At 51.0% G+C, this 14221-nt stretch overlaps 1 protein-coding gene across 4 annotated transcripts in view; it reads left to right on the forward strand.

The window, feature by feature from the left end:
* The window catches only part of PPP1R12B (protein phosphatase 1 regulatory subunit 12B), a 266457-nt gene extending 258187 nt beyond the window's left edge, over positions 1-8270 (forward strand). For 2 of the 4 annotated variants that reach the window (XM_049858422.1, XM_049858423.1), the window contains exon 25: positions 3-8270. In XM_049858422.1, coding sequence (XP_049714379.1) covers positions 3-89 — 87 coding nt within the window. In that variant the 3' untranslated portion in view covers positions 90-8270. The remainder of the gene's footprint in view (positions 1-2) is intronic. The other 2 variants (XM_049858425.1, XM_049858431.1) reach the window with 2 other exon arrangements.
* Positions 8271-14221: the final 5951 nt, after the last annotated feature.

A 14221-nucleotide genomic window follows, 5' to 3' on the forward strand; every position in this document is an offset into this window, starting at 1 on the left:
AGGTGTTAACAGAGCTGAAATCTGACAACCAGAGGCTGAAAGATGAAAACGGTGCTCTCATCAGAGTCATCAGCAAACTGTCCAAGTAGACTAGACTTTAGACTCGGGGGGATGGGTCGGCATGTGCTGCCCCAACCCTCTCTTCCAGCCATTGCCTTCTGGCCAAAAGAGGTGAATGTTTTGGTGGAAGGACACCTCTCTGGCCCCTACCGTCACCTTCTCTGCACTGTACATTTTCTTGTACCCTCAGCACCCGTTTCTCCCACGCCCATGGCCCAAGTTTCCGACAGTTTTAATTGAAGCATGATTGTGATCATTCAAGCCATCTGGAGAAGGCCTTGGGGAGTACATCAGGCTCAGCTGTGGAGCCCCCAACTTCCTGCTGCTCAGCTACTTTGTCCACATTGGATTTGGTCCCAACATTTGAGGCCTTTACCCAAACCAGTACCCCACCACCCTTTGCATTGACCTGGTGTTCTCTGATACAGGTGAGGCTTGTGGTGGCCACTCCAGGACCCTGTCTGGGGGGCTAAGAGAAATGGTAATCATCAGACAGCCACTAGAGCTATGTTTCTATTCAATTCCAAAGGTGACAGCGATTCTGCATCTGGGCTCTATTCTTCACCCCTCAGGAACTGACTTTCTTCTAAGTCCCTGCCAGTGTTTATTTTTTCTGTCAACATCCCTGACTAGTCCTAAACTCTATTCCTCCCTCATGCCTGGCGCTTTCCCTAAGGCTCAGGCACCCTGGCCTCCTTTATCCCTTTCTTTTCTGTCCTTTTATTCTTCCTTCTCACCCCCCTAACCTTACCTCATGATGTAAAAGTAGAACAGAGCACCTGCCTCAGTTGTCTTTGGCCATTATGGGAATTCCTTGCTCATTATGGGGCACTCTGGAAAGGGGAGGAATGATCTTGGTGGCAGCACCACTCCCCCCGCCCTCCCCAGGAAAGCCGGACCCCAGCGTTAAGGATTAGCCCAGTGTTCTCATCGCTCACTTGTTCTCCCTACAGAGTGATTTTCTTTATTAGAAAATCTAGGCTCTGAATACCCTATTCCACTTTACCTCTCTTTGACTGTATTTTCTCTCTTCGCTCTGACACTGTCCTAATGAGAAAGGGAGTCACTGCAACTAGGCATGGAGATGGGGCAGGTAGATTATGGGAGATGGACCAGGGAGTGGAAGCAGGGGAGTCACTGCAACGAGGCATGGAGATGGGGCAGGTAGATTATGGGAGACGGACCAGGGAGTGGAAGCAGGTTGGGAAGACATATGTGGTGTGAGTACAGTATCTGAGGACACTTGCAACATTGTGACAAAGAAGACAGACCCCACGTAGAACGAAGTGCTGCCCAGTCCTGTGCCATCCCATGACTGGTTGCAGATTGGACCCTTGCGATCCATAGGGTTTTTATTGGCTGATTTTAGAAAGTCGATTGCCAGGCTTTTCTTCCTAGTCCATCTTAGTCTGGAAGCTCTGCTGCAATCTGTTCAGCATCACAGCAACAGGCAGACTCCACTGATGGACAGGTGGCGGCCGCACTTGAGATGCATTGGCTGAGAGCACGGTGGTGGATTTGATTATTTCTGGCGGTTAGATTTAGGAGAGAGACATTTTTCTGTCTTACAAGCAGTAGAAGAAGTGACTTTTTAAGAGAGGTTTAAAGGGATGAAATGCTTACAACCCATTAGTGAGAGTCGTGGGATCTTAGAGTGGCAAGGCCCAGAGGTTGGCTTCCCATGGTTGCAGCACAGGGTCCCCTGTTACTACAGCTGCAACCCATGTCAGAGCCCCTGGTGCCTGTGTGTTTATTACGGGAACCCATGTCACAGCCCCTGGTAGTTGTGTGTTTATCACGGGAACCCATGTCACAGCCCCTGGTGGCTGTGTGTTTATCACGGGAACCCATGTCACAGCCCCTGGTGGCTGTGTGTTTATTACGGGAAGGTGGGGCAACTCTAATAACCAGAAAGTTTTCAGATTGTGAGCTGAAGTGTGCCTATGGATTCTCCCAGTAGCCCCCATCTCCCCTGGTTGCCGTTCACTATGACAGCCTTGCAGATGTGTGTAGCTGGTAATGGCTCCTTAATCTTCTAGCTGCATTATCCCTAGTCCTTCCCATCATTGTTCATGTCGTATACCTTTCACGCCTATCTTAGTTTAGTCATCTTCCTCCAGACACAAACAGCCTTTTAAATATCATGCCCAGTCCTGGACAGAATATTCCAGTGCAAAATTAAACCATTAGTTCTTGACAATGACCTAATAGTAATACTGTATTTGCTTTCTGTAGGAGTCTTATCACTTGGTTGGCTCATTTTGAGCCTGCAGGTCGTTTAAGTCCTCATCGTTTTAGGGTTGCTGGAGGTATTCAGTGCTCAGAGTGGCCCCTTATCTTATGTCTACCACCTCTGTCCATTTGTAATTTCTTTCCAGGTTACAGTGACAGTAGAGTTCTCCATGGCTCCCTGAAGCACCAAGTGCTCTTTAGACCAGAAGCTACAATTCCAGACCCCAATCCCAGAATAGGAGATATGTCTCCGGTAAAACCTACTTTTTATATAGACAAAACTCTCTCTTCCATTTCCAGCCATTCTTCAAAGAAAGCTACTCTTTTGGGTTTTGTATTTTCGTGGGAACACTGTAAGCTCGGTTCTCGGGGCATGCTGCATTACAGCAAGGACTGTCATACCCTCCACTGTAAGCGTTTCCCTCATCCACGGGAGAGGAAGTCAGCACAGGGGGTTGACCAGTTCTCCTAGGCGCTCCTTGGGTATTGGGGGTTAAAAGGGCTGCTGCTGCTTTCTCAGGAAAAGATGTGGATTATCAGGAAAAGGTGACGACCCTTTTCCATTAGATGGACCAGGTGAAGTGGTTACAGAGAGTTGCTTTAGATTTGTTGGTGCCTTTCAAAGGTGCTGGAGGCAAGTACTCAAAACTCTTAGCTTGGTGTCCCACCCCTGCTGCTTCACGTGGCCAATTAATGTTAACGCTGCCTTTTCTTGCCAGAAAGTTTGCCTAGTGGACCGAGAAATTTACAAGCTTTTCAATCTCAGGAATACTGTATTCTATGGCTGAGAACTCACAAAAGTGTAAACCATCCTGGAGAATTCCAGGCACTCTCCCTTATGCTGTTCATTTTAATGGACAAATAAGCGCTGAATTCTAGTCTCTTTGGAGAATAAAATACCATTTCTTCACAACTCTGATTGACAGGAAGCCCTCTGAAGTGATGGTTGTGGGCCTCTACCAGCCAGCCGTTTTCTGGAGGTGCTGGCATCGGCAGGCCTGCCTTCTCTTGCGTTCCCCTCCAGTCACTCACAGTTGGTCTCTTCGCTGGCCGTAAGCCTCCCATGAGCTTAAACTGAATGTATAGCTACAGGCATGGCCAGCAACTTGAGGCTAAAGTTTATCACTTTAAAGTCTTCACATGAAATACCAGGATGGGGAAGAGAAGGTTCTAGGTACAGCCTTACACCCTCTGTTCTCATGAATTTGATAGTTTTCAAAACCAAGCCACACCTTTGAGAGTCATGATTTGGCCGTTCCAGAGATTCTCTGGCTGAATTTTTGCTGCTTCGCCTGTTTGTCTTTCAGGGGTTGCTTATCCCTTTCCAGATAGCTTCAGGGCACAATGACCCCTAGTCCCAGCCAGGCCTCTGTGTAACAGGCGTAGACAGATCTCAGGGTGTCGCTGCTAAAGAATCAGAAACACAGACATGCTTGGGCTTACTCAGGGCCCTGAACTCTCTATGGGGGCAGTCTCATTTGATATTTCCTGGATCCTCCCTGTGTTTTTGTATCCCAGCTCCCACCCCGTTTCTGCAGAGACTTGGATGCATTTGTTGCTCTCTGAGACCACGAGTGTGGTTTCAGACCTGTGTTATGGATTTTACCCACTGCCCCTGCCCCCAAACTAAATGCATCCTTATACAGCTCCACCCAGGAAGCAAGGAGGCAAAAACTGCTTTTAGAGCCCACAAAAGTTTGTGTGAGCTACTGTTTCTCTCTGGCTTTTAACTGAGCCAGAGATGAGGAAAGAAGAAACTCAAAGCCATGCACTTTGTTATGCAGTTGCTGTCAAGGTGACCCGGACTCATGGCACCCCATGTGCGTCAGAGTAGAGCTGTGCTCCACGGGGTTTGCAGTCACTGATTTGTTGGAAGTAGTTTCTCAGGCCTTTCTTCCGAGGTGCCTCTGGGTAGACTTGAGCCTCCAGCCTTTAGGTTGGCAGCTAAGCACGTTATCTCTCTGCACCACCCAGGGTCTCCATACCCTTTGTCGGGTCCCTGAATTTCTGGCCCCACTGGAGCCATTCCTAACCTGGCAGAGGAGAGTTTCCGTCCAGGACACTGGCCCAGGAGGTGGTCCTGGCCATGTTGCCATATCGTGAGGAGACGAGCGCAGAATGAGCAGAAGACGCGTGGAGAAGAGAGAACTATTTAAAGTGTGGCCAGTTCTTAGGCTTCCAGGCTATTTTGCACCTGAAAGGCAAGCCTAAGGGATCCAATGACTAAGCCAATGGGAACGGGGAATCAGTCGCTAGTTCCAGCCCACCAAGTGAACCACTGATTCCACGGGAGCTTAACGGTGAGGTGACACTGTACTTGGTGGCCTGCCCTCATGCAGCCCTGGTGGCGCAGTGGTTTAAAAACTCAGCTGCTAACTAAAAGGTCAGCAGTTCAAATCTATCAGCCACTCCTTGGAAACCCTATGGGGCAGTTCTCCTCTGTCCTAGAGGGTCAGTATGAATTGGAATCAGCTCAATGGCAACGGGTTTGGTGTTTTTTGTTTTCGTTCCTGCCCTCTGAGGTATTATTAGGGGTTTCGTTGAGTATCCATTGTTTATTTGGCACCACACTTAACTCTGGACACATAGTTATCTAGCAAAACCAGTCCCTTACCCAAATCCAGACCCAGTTAACTATAAATGGTGGCTGCCATACCAGTTTTTAAGGAAGGTTGCTGACCCCTCAAAGCATGTGAGTTGCTCTGATCCAACAAGGAAGGCAGTTCTGAAGGCGGAATGAAAGGACAAGAGTCAGAACATCTGAATTTCAGGGCCATCTCTTCTCCTCATTAGCTGTGTGACCTGGGGCAAGTCACCTCCCCTGTCTGTGAAATAAGGTTGGGCTGGATAATCCTTAAGACCCCTTCTAGGCTTAAAATTCTGTGATGTATTCATTCCTCAGAAGTTAAAGAACATTTCTTAAACTCAGAATTTCTGCTGTTTCTAACTTCAAAAATTTAAGAGCAAATATTCTTGTTTTCTTCTGGATTCAAACTGTTTAACATCAGCGTGTCAAGGTTGACTTCTCATCCTTGTTGGAAAGTGAATTTAATATTGAGGGTAATTGAATGGTTTTGCAATTGCTTTCCCTCCTAATGGCTTGGTAAGAATATTAAAACCTGCAGAGGTGGAAATTGGAGCTTATGGGGAAATGGATAGAAAGCAATTTGTTGCAGGCAGCCTTTGGACAAATTGTTTTAAAAAGAAATAGAGCTGCTGCTTCATAGATTTCCTCTGCTACCTTTCCTCAGCCTCCTCGGATGTGGCCTACATGGCTCTCAACACCCAAACAGCAGACTAACTGCATTCCTGCGTAGCACCAGCTGGCACCCGGTCCTGAGCTCTGCCTTACGGCTGCCAGAGAATCTTCCTCAACAAAAAACCTCAATTTTTAGTTCTGTTGAGCTCCTTCACTGGATTCTGGACTCTCAGAAGTAAGAGGTTCCGGTGCTGTTGAAGGTGCTCTTTTCTTTACATCAGATTTGCAGAGACTACCAACACAGTAAGAGTTTCCAAACCCGAGGTCTACCCAGCCACGGGGCACACAACAGCACTGGCTGCCAGGACCCCTGCAGGGCTGTGGCGGGGAGAGGGCCTGGAGTGGAGGGGCTGCCTGCTGTCAGGGGGAGAGGCGGGTCAGGGCTCTGAATGTCGAGCAGGAGGGAGGCTTTCCATGCTGGGAGGCAGAGGCCCAACACGTGGACAAGGGAGGTGAGTGGCATCTCACTGGTGACCGCATCCCTCTTGCTACCAGCTGCACAGAGTTGAATCGGCCTCCCTAATAGGTATGACATTGCTCAGGAGCAGTCGCCCCTGTCAGAGACAGCCACTGATCGCTTGTGTTCTGATTAGATTGGAAAATAGATCAGCTTTGTTGCAGCCCAGGAACTGTCACCGTCACAGCTACTAGGGAGTGAGGTGGTCTCTAAGAGCTGAGAAAAACCCAATGGTGACTCCTGGCCAGCCAGTAGCAGCTGCATGGCTGAGAGTTGCACCCCTTGCCCTGGGAGACTGTGGCTGAGCGTCAGAACTGAGCTGGCCTGGCTTGCAACCCAGTGTCCAGGAGCCGCTCCTTGGGAAGAACTGTAAAAAGAAGTGGGTGTGTTTAAAGATGGAGCAGCGCTGAGCGAGTGTTCTCACCTTAGCTGAGAAGCTTTAACACTTTGGGGGCTCCCGGACTGCCAGCCCGTGCACACACTGGCACGTTTGCTAGTCAGAAGTTTCAGCTCCGTTAGAATTCTGATTAGAAGTGAAGCCTCAGAAACCAGTCTTCTCCAAGTGCGGTATTCTGTTCATATCTTTTGCTTCCCCCTCCTTTCCATTTCCCCAGGGGCTTCTCTCTGGGCCATTCCCCAATTCATCTGCGTATCATTTTGGGCCATGGATCTGCCAGAAGTCAGATTTTCTGTTATTCCTCCAGATTTTTCTCTAATGCTTCCAATAAACTTTTTCTTGGGTGGCCCTTAAGGTGACATCAGGATCCTCTTATGTCTTTCCAAAATAAACATACTCTTCGTCTCCCCCCCACCCCCGTATTCCTTGCTTTTCTCACTTGGCGCTGATGGTGCTTGGAGAGGAGGTTTTCCATGAATCGGCCAAGATCCCTGGAGGAGTTCCACATACCAATACCGCCACCCCTCTTCCAGTTTCAGAGTTCCTTGTCTGTGCTAATGGCCTCTGAGTGAGGCTTGACTTGTAGGCCTGTGGGTCAGAATTGCTCTGTGTTCCTGCAAAGGCAACAGTTAAAGTGGGACCGCTCTCCAGGTCTTGGTGTTTGTGGCTGAGTCTTCCTGCCCTTTCTTGGTCAGTGAGGGCTCCCTGTCTGGCTTATCCATAGCCTGGCCAAGGAGACCATGGGTAGCCATCTTGGCTTATTCAGTCTTTGTCCTGAGAGGTTTGGCTATTTCCAGCTTGAAACAGAAGTGTATCTTCTCAGCAAACACCTGATCAGTGTATCCGTGCATCTGGTGGCAGCAGCGGAGCCCATTCCTGCCTTGCAGGGGAGAGAGTTCAGGAAAGACAGGCTGACTGTGGAGCCTCTTAAAAGAGCCATGTTGTCACAAAACCAGAGTTGGAGATCAGGGCACAGACCCTGGGCAAGGAGCACACTAGGGCCAAGAGGTACACTAGGCCAGCACCAGTAAGACCCAGATATCTCTGCCTTTGCCTTTTCTCTCTTCCACACCACTGAAAGCTGGACAAGATTCCAGCTTGTCCTCTGGTGAAGAGAGACCAGGTAAGGAGAAAGAGAGGTGGAGGAAAAAGGACAGGGAGATCCCGAGCACACACCACCAGGAGGCAGACTCAGGTGTAGAAGGTTCTGGGAGGACGCAGCAGCCTCAAATACCCCCTTTTCTAACCAGCATCCCCTGAAAGGCTGGGCCTGCCCCGCTAGGTCCTCATCTCGCTGTCAGCCTTGCATCTCTCCTCCCAGAGAAGGTAGAGCCTCTGCCTACTTGAGCAGTTCAGACTCGGGGTCTGGCTTTACGGTTTTCCTACCTTCATTCTTCCCTCTGCCCCGACCTTGGTCAGACAGGGCTGAAGAGAGCTCATAAGAACCACCGTGGCATCTCCATGCTCCCATTTTAGGGGTAGCGTTTTGTGTTTTCTCCACTCACCTCACCCTTCACTCCTGACCCCAACTTCCACCACGGTTAAAGCACTAGATGTAACTGTTTTTCAGCTGAGTTGTATGGATTAGCTTCAGTGAACTGTAAATACACCTGGGGTGGAGTGGGGGGTTGGCGGGGGGGTATGCCAGGCTCGCTTTGTGAACTGAATGTATTTTTATGCAATTTGGAGTGGCCTTTCAACCCTAAGATGAATGATTTTGTTTTACTGGTTGTTATTATATAGTATTATTAAGTATTCTGTGCTTGAAAGTTTGGGAATAATAATATTCACATCTATATGATGCCTGTAAACACAACAGTATTTATAAATGAGTAAATAAAACTGTGTTTTAACTTTGTGACTGTCCCCTCAGTAATAGGAAATGAGGTTTATGGAATGCCACATCTGAAGGAACCTCTTCTCATTTTTATCTCTTGTCACCGTCTTTGCTCTTTGGAAGTCTCACCCTCCTGCCATGTAAATCAGATTCTCCTAGGTCTCCTCCCCAGGACAGCCACTGAGAGCTGCCATCTTTGAGAGCAGGGCCTCTGGGAGCACCAAGGTGCTTCCGAAGTGGAGTCAGGCCAAGGAAAAGCCTAGACTGGAGGGTCAAAAGAGCCGTGAGAAGAAAGCAATTTTCAAGTAGACTAAGAGCATGGTTATTTCTCTGAAGACAGAGAGCAGGGCTGAATGACAAGGCCACTGAGCCCACCTAGATGATCCTCACACACTCTTGTACATGGGCAAGTGGGGGCCTAGAGGGCTGGTGATTTTCCAGGGCCCACGGAGGTTTCCCAGCATTCCCCCCTAGCCCTCTGCTGATATGCATAAGGTCTTCGTTAATCAGTTTGATTCAGGAGATCCAAAACCACAGCTTCAAACTACAAATGTAGCTAAGTTGGGAGTTAGTGGAAGTTAAATCCAAACTCAAAAAAGAAGGGGCTGTATCCAGGGAGGAGGCTACTCAGGCGCTCTGGCAGGGTCTGTAGGTGGGCGGCCAGGTCTGACCTCATCCCGCCAAGGCCCGGGTCTGGTTTCTCCACCCAGCAGGCCCAGCCGCTGGCTTGGCTCAGCCCTGTGTTTTCTGCCAGACGGAAAGCCCTGGTCACTGACTGGGAGTAAGCATGGGGAGGGCAGAGAGGGGAGATTCTTCTCCGCTGCTGTCACCCAGCTGTTTGTGGCCCAAGCAGCAGCAGAACAAACACACATGATGTCATAGTTGAAGAGTTCAGACCTGTCCTGGGCCCCGAAACAGGCAAAGCAGCATGTCCGATGCAAGGCCATTCCTCTGTCTGTGTCCCCCTGCACTGGATATGGCCAAGTCGATGAAGACAGAGTATCACCTAGCGGTCACCTGGGCCCGCCCTCCACCCGAAGCCAGAGATCCTGTTGATCAGATCCCCAGTCCCTTCAAGATCATTAGAGTCTCCTCCTGCTTGGGAGGCACAGTGTAAACTGACAAGATGGAAGCAGAGGGGACTTGGGGGGGTGGGAACTGAGGAAAGAATTTAACCTTTTCTTGGTCTTGGGGGCAATGCCACTTTCTCTTTCCTTAATTTAAAGACTCTGAAGCCCAGTCCTTGGTCACTGACATCTTTGCGTCAAATTCAAAGATTTGAAGTTCTTTACAACAGGGCAATTGAGGACTTTGTAGAAATTCCTGGTCACTTTTTCAAACCCCCATACCCCAGGGCCAGCCTCCCCATCACTGTGACTGTTCCCCAAGCCTAGCTCTACTGGAAGGGACTCACTCCCCAGCCTCCAGGAGGATGTTCCCGGCCCCCCACCCTTCCCCTAGAAAAGCTGCCAGGCACCAGGCACATGCCCTGTGTCCTCCCACCATGCAGTACCGGTCTGGTCTTCCCCACTCCCAAGAAGAGAGGACACTGGGCCTTGGGCCCCTTTCACTGCCTCCCTCAAGGGAGATGCCGGGCTAGAGGCCAGGGCCTCAGAGCCTTCTCCCCATCTCTGCCCCACCATACTGTCCCCCAGCCCAGCAAAAACTAGAGACACCCCCACCCCCAGGTTTCTTTCAGCTCATTTCTTTAATAAGGAGACGCAGCTCATTACAAAGTAACAATTTGACAAGAGATCAGACAAGAACAACAGAGTCCACATAGGGAGTTGGGGTGGGGAGAGTTACCAAGCCGGGGGAGGGGAGACGAGGGTTATACATGTGTCCTTCCTATGAAGACAGGCAGGGGGTCCTGGTGGGGCCAGTGCAGTCCAGGGGCAGTCTGGGGCAGGCCCTTGCCTGCCCCAGCCCAGGTTTGAGGTTTTCAGGCCCCAGGGTTTTCGGAAAGCAGCAAATCCAGTCCTTTGATGGGGAGGAGGCAGGGCAGGACAGCTAGGCTCTTTGAAGAGGGTCCCCCAAAGCCCTGGCTGCTGAGGAAGGCTGGGTGGAGCCCTCCAGCCCCTATGTGTACTGCTTCTGCCCTCCTGCCAGGCCAGATTCTCCCTCAACTCTAGCCTCAGTTCCTGACTCTGCTGTGGGTTTGGAGGGTGGGAAGTTCCCAGAGAGAGCTGGAGGGGGCAAGACCCGTGTCCCCTCACACCTCCTCCAAGCACCTATCCCCACCTGTTCTAAAGTGGCCCTCCTGCTCTCCTCACTCCTTTCCCACCCCGGCAACAAGCTGGCCAGGCCTTCTGCTGTGGGCCCGCCCTGCCTCCCGGGTCATGGTTTGGAAGGGGCAGAGCCCACCACACCAGCTTTGGCCTTGTCTGCTGTACCCAGGAACAGCAGCCTGCCTGGTTTCCCCCACCACACCACCCTCGTCTCTCCTCCCCCATGCTCGCCATAGCTGTCATGCCTAAGGCCTCTGGGGTCATTCAGAGGCATCACCTGCCCTTGCCGGGGGCCACGGGGTCAGGAGCTGCGGGCCAGGAGCTACTTGTCCCTCTTGGCTCAACACAATGCCCCGGGGCCTTTGAAGCGCGCAGTCCCCTCGGCCCACTTTTCCTACCAGCCGCAACCTGGCCGTGACTGCTGCAGGAGCAGGTGGGAGGCCGAGACCTGGTGCATACCTGTGGCCTGAGGCCCTCCCCAGAGCGACCCCTCACACCCCTGCCCACCTTTCTCAGGGGAGTTCCTACAGGCTGCCTGCTCTTGGGGTACTGTCTCTGGACTGTAGGAGGAAGCATGGGGGGAGACCACTGCCTTTGCAGGGCAACTCCCCCCCCCCGCCCCGGTTTCCCCAAGAGGCCCTCACCCACGACCACCACAGACCCTGACACCACCGTGTGAAATAAGCAGGGCTGGTTCTGTCAACCAACCCCAGATTATAAATGGTGTCCTGACCGCAGGCTACGCTGCAGACTGCTGCTCCTGAAAATCCTGGGTGCCTCCGCAGGGCCCCCAGGAAAGGGGTCTGACAATATGTACTCCCTGCCACCGCCCTGTCCACACCCGGGGCAGGGTGGAGACCCGAGTGAGGCTGCAAACCCAGGATGCGGGGCTGAGGGAGCAGAGGGGTGACAACAATGAGCCCTTCACAAGTGTTCAGAGGGGAGCCAGTCAGAGGGACATGGGGGTCCTGGGAGGAGCCAGAGGGCAATCTCCAGCAGGGGGCCCCCTTTATGGCTTTTCAGTTAATTTACACAGTGGGAGGAAGGGGCACACCCGCCACACACATACATGGGACACAGAAGCTAGTGGGACACCAGACACTGGGCCAGACACAGCACACCGCCCCCCGATGGCTGGCTTTGTAGACAGGTGGACGGACGTGCAGGAGACGGCAGGATGGACTTCCGGGGTGCCCACGGTCCTCCACCATCTCCGACGGGCGAGGTTGGACCAGAGCTGGAAATCAAGTGCTGTGGGGGGATCCCGACGGGTGGAGACGGGGTGGGGCTGGGGGACAAGGACCTGACACAAAATTGAAGGAGCAGCCTCAACAAATTCTGTAAAATGGGTCTGAGGTTGCAGGAGTAGGAGGCTTTCAGCATTGCCATGCGGCTATTTACAGAAAGTTAGAAACATGCATCTTGGTTCAACAAGATTCTGCTGTGTGTTTATAGATAACTATCTTCTTTTATAGGTAACTAAACGCACATGGAGGGGGGTCAGATGAGGCTCAAATGGTTTCAGAAGGTTCTTTTTTTGTTGTCATCATCACTTAAAAAATAAAGTATATTCACGTGTCTTCAAGTCACAGTGTCCCCTTCTCAATATTGCAGTTCAAAAAACAGGTCAAATGAAATCCTTGGTGGCCAATCTCTGGTCCCCTGAGACCGAGGGGGAGAGGGGGAGAGGTGGTCAGAGTGTACAGTTACCAGATAAAAATGCAGGCTGCCCAGTTAAATTTGAATTTCAAATAGACAACCAATAATTTTTAGCATAGTATTGTCCCAAATATTGCCTGGGACGTACTTAAAAATTATCCACTGCTAATCTGAAATTCAAATTTAACTGCGAAGCCTGTTTTTTATTGGCCAAATCTGGCAACCCTATCACAGGGGCTATGGGTCACCAAGGTCAGACCTTGGGACTCCTCCCTCCCTGCCTGCCACCACAGGGGCTCTGAGAAAGGGCCCTAGCCAGCCTGGGAAAGGGGGTTGGGGCAAGGCGGAGGATTCGAGGGCAGTTCCTGGCTGAATCTCTTCCTGGCTCTAGGAGGAAGGGGCAACAGGCTCTCTCTCTATAAGGCTGGGTGAGACCCAGGACTCAGATGCCTCAAGAATTAGCCCACAATGTTAAAGGAACACGGAAGCTCTCACTCCACAAACCCAGGTTTCTCGACCTTTCTGCTAGGGCCACCATCCACCCCACTGCAGGGAGTCAGGTTACAAAAGAGCTGTCATCACCCACAGGAGGGCTGCCTGCTGCAACCTGTCTTCTCTCTCTGAAGCCCTGGGCCAGCAAGATCATCCCAAAGTGATTTCTGCAGAAGCACAAGCTACATATGGTTTGGGGGGAGTAGAGGAGGTCAGGGTCTGAGACTGGGACCTAATTCCTGCTGCCCCATCCTCCAGCTGAGAAACTCCAGGAAAGTCACTGCCCATTTATGCCAAGTCCACCATCTGGGGCTACCCAAGGGCTCTTTACCCAGCTTACCCTAGGCCTCAGCCTCCTCTTCTAAAGCCCAAACATCTCTTCATAGCTCTGGCAGAGCTAGTGTCCCCCTGAGATGGTTCTTCAGGAGAAAGGAGGAAACAGCTTTCAGGCCTCACAAATTCTGGGTAGAAGTGGGTTTGGGTTTTCATAGTCTCAGCCCCTCTGTAAAAAAACACCTCTATATTTCCCCTCTCTGGAATAGACTTAAGGAATGAAACCTCCCAGCTCCTGAGGCATCCTGAACCCTCACAAGCTAGACAGCCTACCGCTGTCCTACTTAGTGCCTGCACCCAGCACGCTAACATCCCCAGAAATAAGCCCGCATAGCAGCGAAGGTTTAGAATGATGCTCTGGGGTCTGGGTTACAGCCACCCCCAATTGTGGAGACCTTACAAGAGTAAGATTGTTTCCTGTCTACCTCCTTGCCTGTGGGCCTGGAAAAATGCCATCTGCTGGGATAGCTCATCTGGGCCAAGTGCCCATCTAAGAATCAGCTAGGACTAGGGAGGGAATTGTTCCCCATACTCAGGTCTTCCCCTGGCTCTATGCTCAAAGTTTCTCAGTGATTTGTGCCACCTCTCAAGACAGCTCACTACCATTAGGCTTGGAGGAATAAATCCAGCACCTATTTCCAGGTACAGGGACACCCAAACCACCGAAGGGCTAAATGAGGTTCCTGGGCAGAGAAGAATCCCAGGTGGTAGAAGGTGGATTGGGAAAGGGAAAAGGAATGAGGGTAGAGGAGATGAGGCTGACAGGGGAGGTGCCATGAACGATATTTGTGGGATGTGGGTGAGGAGAATGAGCGTGGGGAGAGAGACCCTGAGAAAGCACCAAAATTCCAAGCTCTGGGGATGGGGGAAGAGCCCGGTGGCTTCTGATGTCCACACCAGTATTTCCTACTCACAGCCACCCAGATTCTGAAGGCACCTTATTTTCTTATAACTCGCTACCATAACCACAAGTCTGGTCCCAAGGACCAAAGCTCATAATCCTGTCAGAGTTCAACCTTCCAATCATTAAACACACACACACACATACCCCACAGGCTCCAGTAAAAAAATAATTTTCCATGTACCAAGTGCCACTAGCAAGAAGGGGAAGAGTCTCTGAGAGACACAGGCAGGCTGGGTCCTGCTTCTTAGTCTGTTTCTGGTGGTGGTGTTTCCTCACCACCTACTCTGACCAAAACACCAAGCAAAACAAAACCAAAAAAAAAACCCTTCTTCTTTTAGTAAAATAAAAAGATACTCTGCACCT

Source organism: Elephas maximus, chromosome 18 (assembly GCF_024166365.1).
Source record: "Elephas maximus indicus isolate mEleMax1 chromosome 18, mEleMax1 primary haplotype, whole genome shotgun sequence".
Classification (NCBI taxonomy): domain Eukaryota; kingdom Metazoa; phylum Chordata; class Mammalia; order Proboscidea; family Elephantidae; genus Elephas; species Elephas maximus.